The sequence below is a fragment of the Castanea sativa genome, chromosome 2 (assembly GCF_040712315.1).
Source record: "Castanea sativa cultivar Marrone di Chiusa Pesio chromosome 2, ASM4071231v1".
Taxonomy (NCBI): Eukaryota; Viridiplantae; Streptophyta; class Magnoliopsida; order Fagales; family Fagaceae; genus Castanea; species Castanea sativa.
The window spans coordinates 37,146,924-37,156,319 of NC_134014.1; the positions used below are offsets into that span (position 1 = coordinate 37,146,924).

The 9,396-nt window shown below is 33.0% G+C and overlaps 1 protein-coding gene across 1 annotated transcript; it reads right to left on the bottom strand.

Annotated features, from left to right (window-relative positions):
• Positions 1-4,722: 4,722 nt before the first annotated feature.
• LOC142625280 (uncharacterized) lies at positions 4,723-6,627 on the bottom strand. Its single transcript, XM_075798965.1, has one exon. The coding sequence runs from the start codon at positions 6,625-6,627 to the stop codon at positions 4,723-4,725; it is 1,905 nt and encodes a 634-aa protein (XP_075655080.1).
• Between the last annotated feature and the right edge of the window lie 2,769 nt (positions 6,628-9,396).

The following is a 9,396-nucleotide window of genomic DNA, read 5'->3' on the forward strand; positions in this document are numbered from 1 at the left end:
ATATTTCATGTGCTAAACCGACCTCTTTCTGGAGACCCGGGCTTTTTTTAACCCCCATTCCCTTCTTCCAAGCAAAAATGTCATCTATTTTGGAAGGACCTGTAGGCTATAACTACTAGGGTACTAGGGAGGGGGATAGCTTTTTTTAATTTTGAATTTTAAATCTTTTCGCCCTATTATAATATATACTAGTGAGGTTAGAATGCAACAAATTTTACTGCATAAACTATACTTCAATTTGTAAATTTTTGTAATAAAATGTATAGTAACTTAACATTTTCATATGTATAATTTTTTATGTCGAATAAAACTTTGACTTAATAAAGTTTGGCGTGACAAGCATGAGCTGGTTGGCCTTGGTTTGATGAATAGCTCTTTCCACTATCTTCTGTCGCTCTATTCCACTACATTCTCCAGAATTTAAAGGGGATCTTTATGCAAGTACACTCTATCCAGCCAAAAAAGATAAATGATGAAGATCGAGCGATGTGTGTTTGTTTGACTGACGTTAAAATGCCAACATCGCTTTATTTTTACTACTGTTGAGACTTTGAGAGGAAAGTTGATATTGGTTTACAAAGGAAGTTATGTCTATGGTGGTCTCCTGTAAAAGATATGCTAACCACAATTTTGTTTACCTCAATAAGTAGTAAAAAAAATGTTTTTAAAATTTATTGTTTGTAAAACATTGTTGTTTTACAATATCAGTGTTGTGTGAATATGCATTATTATGACCATGATTTTTTTCCCCAAAAAACTAAAAGTTGGATTATTTGAAATAAATGTGAGTAAAAAATAGTGTGAGGCTCGCAAGTAGTAGATAATTCAAGGAAAAAGCCTACTTATAATCGATTGTTAAATGCACGCTTCATATCATTGCGTTGGATTGATGATATAATATTCTATAATGGTAACTTTTATGGTCCATTTGGATTGAGGAAGAGTAAGATAGGGTTGGTAAAAAATTAGCCTAACATTCGGCCAATTCTACTTTACTCTCTCTTATTCCCCCTCTCTCATTCCTTAATTCAAACTAGCCACTAGGCTTTTATTTGGTTGGAGATGAAAAGGTAAGGGAATAAAAAAAATTTTAGTTTTCTCTTATGTATTTAGTTGGGAGTGGAATGATGAAAAACTTTATTGTTTGGTTGAGAAGAAAAATGAGATAGCAGAAAATTATATTAATATAAATTTACTCTCATCCTTCTTTACTTAAAACAAAACAAAAAGCACTTCTCAAGTCTCAACCAAACAAGGGCAGTATTCAAAATTCACTTTATTTTTTCCCCTCTCCTTTTTGATCTCCTGAAATCACCCAAACCAAATGGGGCTTCAGGTCACATCTTATTTTCATTTACTTTTCTCATTAAAAAAAAAAAAAATTTCGGAGAAAGGATTTTATCAGTCAAACGTAGTTCTTGCTTTATCTAATACCTCTAATATTATACCAATGCATATATGTTTTACCAATCCAATAAAGAAGTTCACTGACACCACCCTTCCTCTGTTACATTAAACATACTAATATGTAAAGTATTTTTTAGATATTCGTTGATTTAGTTTATTAAAGTAATAGTTTTATTAACAAGTGCTCCAAGGGAGCAGACTTAAGAATTATAAATATATAATTATGAGTTGTAATATACATATTTTTAAAAGAAAAATACACTCGTCAATATTTATTATTAATTTTTTTTTGGAAATAAAAAGATAGGAGTTAGAATTTCATTGGTTTGCAATTCGCACCAAAAATTACTTTTTTTATATGTTGTTTTCTTGACATGCGTACAATTCAATTTTATTTTTTGGAAGTGTATAAAAATATTATTTAATAGGATATTAAACGGACCTTACTTATGCCTTTTGTTTTTGGTAAACCTATTTTTTTGTTTTTTTGAGCAATTGGTAAACCTACTTGTGCCTTTAGGCATCTATATATAATATTTAAAGATTGACGCATATTTTTTGTTACCATACTCTTATTAAACCATATTAACGTAGCATTTTGACCTATTTGGTTTGTTGGGTCTAGTTTAGTTTATTCAGTCTAGTTCAGTCCATTTTGGTCTAATCGGTTCACTTACGTTCATTTTGTCATCATGGCCCTTGTAAAATTAAAGTCTATTAGATTTCTTCTTTGCACAAATCCATTTATTTAATTTCATCATCCTACAAAAAAAAAAAAAAAATCACGTATTAAAATTCAATTAAGCACAAAATTGATTATTTAGCATTATTCCAAAACCAACTATAAAATGCATGAATTAATTCAAAATAAGTATAATAATGCTTTCTAATAATGATATATATATATGCAAAATTAAGCTATTATCACACTCCCCAATCAGCTCATTGCTAGTCCCTAGAAATTTAAGTGACTTGAGGTAAAGACAAAATAACAGAACGTTATTACTTTAGTAGAAATAGTTAGTCAAAGGTCAAAACACTAACAACCACCAGAGATATTCCACATGCCATTAATACTCAATGTGTGAATAGTTTAGCCAACACAAACACAACTTTAGTCTTAAGATAAAACATGTCTTGAATTTCTATCCAAAGTTATGCTTCAACTCAAATCTCACAATTGTTAATAGTCAACAAATAAAATCACTTCGAAAAGGGTGTAACACTCTCAAATATATGTGAGTAGAATAATGTAGAACAAATACTAATATCTCACGTATAAATAAGTTGAAGAAGTGAAGCAAAATAAAGGACATTTATAGCCTCATGAAAGGATACTAAACACTAAGAATATTACACCACACACATTGATTAGTCAAGTCAAAATCCAAACCAACCTTCCTTAAGATCAAATAGGACTATCATTGGGACGTAATGTAGGGTAAATAGGAGGAATTTAGAACAAAGGATATAGGTAAAAATAAAGTGTTCCGAAGAATAATTAGAGAGACAACTTTTTTTGAATATATGACAAATGATTTATTCTCCGAAGTTTCTTGAACATCGCACTTTCACTTTTTTTTTTTTTTTTCAAAATTTCATCAACAGATTCATTCTCTATTTCTTCCTCTTTCACATTACATTCCTTTTTTTTTTTTTCAACATTTTTCCTTTTCTATTTATGACTCTTTTTAAAAAAAAAAAAAAAAAATTTATAGTGATTTCTCTTTTTCTTCCAACTATTTCACCACAAATTTACCACAATAAGACAATTTAATTGCATTCATTCTTGGAACACTTTAGGAAAGGGTTTGAGAAAGAATGACTAAAATAATAGGCTCAAATGGGTGACTAGCGGTAATGTATTAAGAAAGAAAATAATAAAGGCTCAAAATTAACAAAGATGGCCTAAAATCATCTCTTTAGGATTGGGATAGTTTTCAAAATCCATGACTTTAACATATTCAAGTTGGCATAAAATTGATGAATTCTTAGCATTCGACCAAATTAAAGAATAATGAGACTAAGTAACGACAAAGTAATGTACTGCCAAATGAAAAAATGAGATCAAAAGAAAATAACCCTCTAAAAAAAATGAATGGCTCAAGAACTCACTTGGGTTACAGACTTTACATTTCATTTTCAAGATTTTCAAAGTCATCTCCATCTCTCAACCAAGAATCATGTTCATGTGGTTAAAGTGCATGTGCATTATAATTGAGCATGAAAAACAGTGGAATTCTTTAGATAGAAGTAGCATAAAAAACTTTGACTTAAAACTCTTGCTTAAACAACACTTCTTCTTCTTTTTTTTTTTTTTTGAAAATTGGACTAAAAAAAATCACCAAAAATAACCCCCCCCCCCAAAATTAACATAAAATAAAACCAAATGCAAATCATCTCAAGTTACTCCCTCCAACCTAAAACTTACATTGTCCTTAATGTGAATAAGGAAAAACAATAAAGAGTAGAGATTACAGAGAGTACCTTGAAGAGATGAACATAAATGAATAAAAAAAACTTTAACACCTATAAAAGGGGTTAGAAAACAAAACAACAAAAATAATAAAAAGGAAAAAAAAAACACAATCTAAACTACGACACAAACACTAATGCTAATTGCTTGGCAAGTCCTGATAAATGGGATCCTCCAAATTAATGGATTCCTCCTCTTGTGAAAAATTCTCAAGAAATGGCATAAGACGTTGTCCGTTCACCTTAAATATGTTATCATTCTTAGGATTTTCAATTTCTATGGCACTATGGGGAAAACATTTTTAACAATGAAAGGTCCAGTCCATCTAGATCTCAACTTTCCAAGGAACAAATGGAACCTAGAATTATACAAAAGAACTTTTTGAGATAGTTCAAAAGATTTCCTTAAAGTTTGTTTGTCATGAAAAACCTTCATTCTTTCTCTAGAAATCCTAGAATTCTCATATGCATCATGCTGAATTTCTTCCAACTCATTTAATTGCAATTTTTTCAATGAACAACCTTGTCTAAGTTAAAGTTAAACATCTTTATTGCCTTATATGATTTATGTTCCAATTCCACAGGCAAGTGACAAGCTTTACCATAAATAAGTCTATAGGGAGACATACCAAGAATATTTTATAGGCAGTGCGGTACGCCCAAAGTGCATCATTCAACCTCAAAGACCAATTTTTACGATTTGGGTTAAATTTCTTTTCCAAAATTTTATTAGTCTCCCTAGATGGTTTGTCATTGTCCTTCAAATAATTCCTATGAGTATATACGAATAAACTAAGTCCTTCAATGTTAACCACGTTCCTTCCTATGACACACTTATGTTTACTCAAAAACATTTAATAACTTACGTTCTTGCAAGGAGTCAAGTTCAGAAGATATTACCATAGAAAAAGTCTCATTGGTTCTTAGAAAAGCATAGTTGAGATCATTTGGCCAGAGCTTCAACTTCCATTTTGGTACTTTCTCACTAGATGACAACAACTTTATCTCATAAGATGACAACTCCTCATATTTCAATTTCCAATTACTTGATTCCAATTCCTGTGCAGATTCCAAAAGACAGTGAATGTATGCAATTTCGGAATTCTCATCAAAGCTAAAATCACATGAATTGACTAAACAAGTTTCTAATGCTTGGTCTTGAACAATTGTTTCAATCAAGTTAACTTCATACACATCCTCTTCCTCCCTAGTTTGCTTACAAGTATTAAAAATATTAAGCTCAAGGGTCATATTTCCAAAAGATAATTTTAAGACCCTACTTCTACAATTTATCAGTGCATTAGAAGTTGCAAGAAATGGGCATCTTAAAATCACAGATATTTGAGAATTAGCATTAAAAACAGGATGCATGTCCAAAATAATAAAGTCAACAGGAAAATAAAATTTGTCCACTTGAACCAAAACATCCTCAACAACACCCTTTGGAACAATCACAGATCGATTGACAAGTTGTAAAATTATGGAAGTGGGTTTTAACTCACCTAGACCTAATTGCTCATACACTGAATATGGCAAAAGATTCACACTTGCCCCAAGATCAAGCAAAGCTTTCTCTATTCTTGAATTGCCAAGCACGCATGAAATAGTGGGACAACCTAGATCTTTATACTTTGGAGGTCTATTGTTTTGAATGATTGCAATAACTTGTTCAGTCAAAAATGCTTTCTTATGTACCTTAATCTTATGCTTAACAATCCACAAATCTTTCAAAATTTTAGCATATGATGGAATTTGCTTTATGGCATCCAAAAAAGGAATGTTTGCTTTAACTTGCTTAAGCGCTTCAAGGATTTCAAAATTTTGATTAATTTTTTGAGGTGGAATCAACCTTTGGGGAAAGGGAGTAGGGATAGGACACCTTGCAATTTCATTATATTTAGGCTCAAGGACCTCATCACTACTCTTTATTTTGGAAGATTCATCTTGTATATTGCTTTTAGGAATATCTTTTTCAATGATTTTTCCACTACAAAGAGTAGTTATAGATTTAGCTTGACTCACTTTATTTTCATAGGAACTACAATCATTTACACAAAATTGACCTTGGGGGTTTGGTTGTGGTTGAGATGGAAACTTAGCCTTTTCTATTGTGCTCATGGATGTGGTCAATTTAGTGAGAGTTCTCCTAGTGTCATTTATGGCTTGTGAGGTATGATTATTAATGGTGGATTGAGTCTGCATGAATTGTTGCAAATTGTCTTCAAGACTCTTCTTTGGAGGGGGATTATAGGGAACAAAATTTGAAGAATCATGTGTAGGAGGTGCAACTACATTATCATTCCTCCAACTAAAATTTGGGTGATTCCTCCACCCTGAATTGTATGTCTCTGAATAGGAGGAAGGGTATGATTTTTTCACTATGTTCATAGCATTTGCTTGATCATGCAACACCTCTTTAAAAGTTGGAATTGTAGGGCATTCATTGGTAATGTGTTCCACAGTCTCACAAACTCTACAAACTTCATCAATTTTAGGCACAGTATTGATTCCATTGACCTTCCTTAATTCCATGGCTTCAAGCTTATTAGTTAGACTAGCCACCCTAGCATTAAGGTCATCATCTTTTCTAAGTTGGTACTTACCACCCCCAAAGGGGTTCATGGATGCTCTAGACCTATCTGGGGTATCAGTGGTATCCCAAGATTGGGCATTCTTAGCTAAGAGATCAAAATAATCAAAAGCCTCATCAGGATCTTTATTCAAAAACTCTCCATTGCACATCATCTCTAAAAATTGGCACATCTTTGGAGGTAAAACATACCTCCTCAAATTCCTTAAATTGTAGGTAAGGATTTTTAGAATCTAAGCCCTGAAATTTAGGAAGTAATGAAATCATACCGGGCTTAAAATTAAAATTATTTGTGTAGACACTTAATTTTGCACCCATGATTTAATCAAGTCGAATGACTCAAATGACTATCCATGTACCCCAAAAATCATTCTTGCATCACATGCATCATTTTGTTCTTGCATCACATGCATTAATTTGTTCTTACATTACATGCATCATGTCATTCATTACATATTATGAAAATGATCTTGAGATTCTAACGGTCGCAACGATGTTTTCGATTGCTAAATCGGACCATTGAATCGAAAGATATCGCATGATCAAGTTTGCACAGTCCATATGCATTGTGTCTAGGAAGAGTTGAACACCGTGGTAGTTAAAAAGAAAAATGGTAAATGACAAGTTTGTGTAGATTTCACCAATCTTAATCGCGCATGCCTTAAGGATCCTTTCCCTATTCCAAAGATCGATCAGCTAGTTGATGCAATATGGGGACACCCGAGGATGAGTTTCCTGGATGCTTTCCACGGTTACCATCAGATTGCACTAGCCGCTGAGGATCAGGATAAAATGTCCTTCATAACCCCTGAAGGCAATTACCACTACACAGTGATGCCTTTTGGACTTAAGAATACAAGAGCCACTTATCAAAGGATAATGGCTAGGATGTTTAGAGATAAGATCGGGAGCACAGTGGAGGTGTATATAGAGGACATGATTGTGAAGAGTCGAGAGAACCAAAGGCACGTGGAAGATTTGAAGGAAGCATTTAAGATACTTAGGTGGCATAAATTGTGCCTCAATGTTGATAAGTGCGCTTTCGGCGTAGGGGCTGGAAAGTTTCTAGGGTATATGATTACGCACCGAGGAATAGAAGTGAACCCCTTCTTGATAAGTGCAATTGAGAGCCTCTGGCCGCTGAGCAATTAGAAGGATGTGCAGTAGCTGACAAGGATGATAGCCGTTTTGAACTGTTTCATATTGAAGTCCGTATGCCGACCCTTTTATCAATTGCTAAAGAAGTGGAGAGGGTTTCAATGGACAGAAGAATGTGAAGAAGCAATCCTGGACTTGAAGAAATATTTGGTTAGTCCACCGATCTTATCTTGTCCAAATCCAGGGGAAGATTTATATATGTATCTTGCAGTGTCCAAGCATGCCGTGAGGGTAGTATTGCTAAAAAATCAAGAGGGAGTGCAAAGGCCAATCTACTATATTAGTAAAATGTTGGTCGATGCAAAAACCCGGTATTTGCCTCTGGAAAAAGTTGCACTAGCATTGGTTCATGTCACCAAGGAGTTACCCTACTATTTCTAAGCACAGATGGTATACGTGTTTGTAGACACCGCATTTTGTATCCCTTACGACTCGGGCATCCGTTCCTTAATGGTGCTTGAACTCTAAGGCCCAAGGCTAGTTTGGAGCCTAATTAGATATTAAATTGACTTGAGGAGTATTAAAATAGAAAATATACCCTTTTAAATGAATGAAAATCTATTTTTGGAGATAAATGGTTAAAGTGGCTCTCGGTGTGCATATGTGGTCGCGGCCGTGTACGTGGGCCGAAGTATGCTTACGTAGACACATTCTTGGGGGAAAATGGGCCATTAGCCATAATTTCTCAAGAATATAGTTAGTAGGCACTGTTCCAGAAGTAAATATAATACTAACATCTCGACTCTTAGAGAGTCGATTTTGAACATATAAATTGATTCTTAAACACTCGATTTGTATGTGCTGATCAGATCTGATGTGGCGCTTTTCCACGTGGCGGCCACCTGGAAATCGACTTTTAGAGAGTCGATTTACATGTGAAGAATTAAATACTCTATTTATGTTGTCAGTTGGATCAACGGGGACTCCAGGTAGATATCGAGTCTTATAGACTTGGTTTTTAAAAAGGGAAATCGAGTCTCAGAGACTCGATTTGCAATGGTTGGTCCAGTTTAATCCGCGTGGTTGGGGCAGCTGCTTTTATCACACAATACCTATTTTTTGGGGTCTGCTGTTTGCCACACCAAAATATCCAGCAGCTCTCTCTTCCTCTCTCACTCTCTCTCTCTCACTCTCATACAAAACTTCAAATCAAACTCACCCTCCATTTACACATTCTCATGTCAAGTAAGGTTTTTATACACTCTCTCTAGTTGTTAGTTTTTTTATATATTTTTGAATAGTTGTTAGTTACATATATGTAATGTTAGGGTTTTTTTATGGGTAGTTGTTAGTTACATATATGTAATGTTAGGTTTTTTATGGGTATGTATCATGAGTTTTTTTGTTTGGTTTGTTATTTTTCTTTATATTTTTGATAGAATGATTTGAATATTTGTGTGTTTAGTTTTTTTTATTTATTTGAGTGTGATTAATGATTTTTTTTTTGTTTAGAAACAAATGGTAATGATTGAGTATATATGCTAATGTGGGGTTTGTACATGCATATGATGTAACAAGTTAGTGTATATATGCTAGGCTTTTTTTTTTTTAATTTTTTTTAATTTTTTTATAAGAAGTAAAAAATATTTAAGATATATTTGTATTGTTAGGCTTTTATTATGGCTATTTTTGTTGTTGTTTGATTTAATATTTTTCATTATTTTTTTGTTAGAATGATTTGAAATTTTGTAGTGGGGGTAAGTGTTGTCTTTAGTTTTTTTATTTGTTTGAGTATGAAATGATAATGATTGAGTGTGTTTGTATGT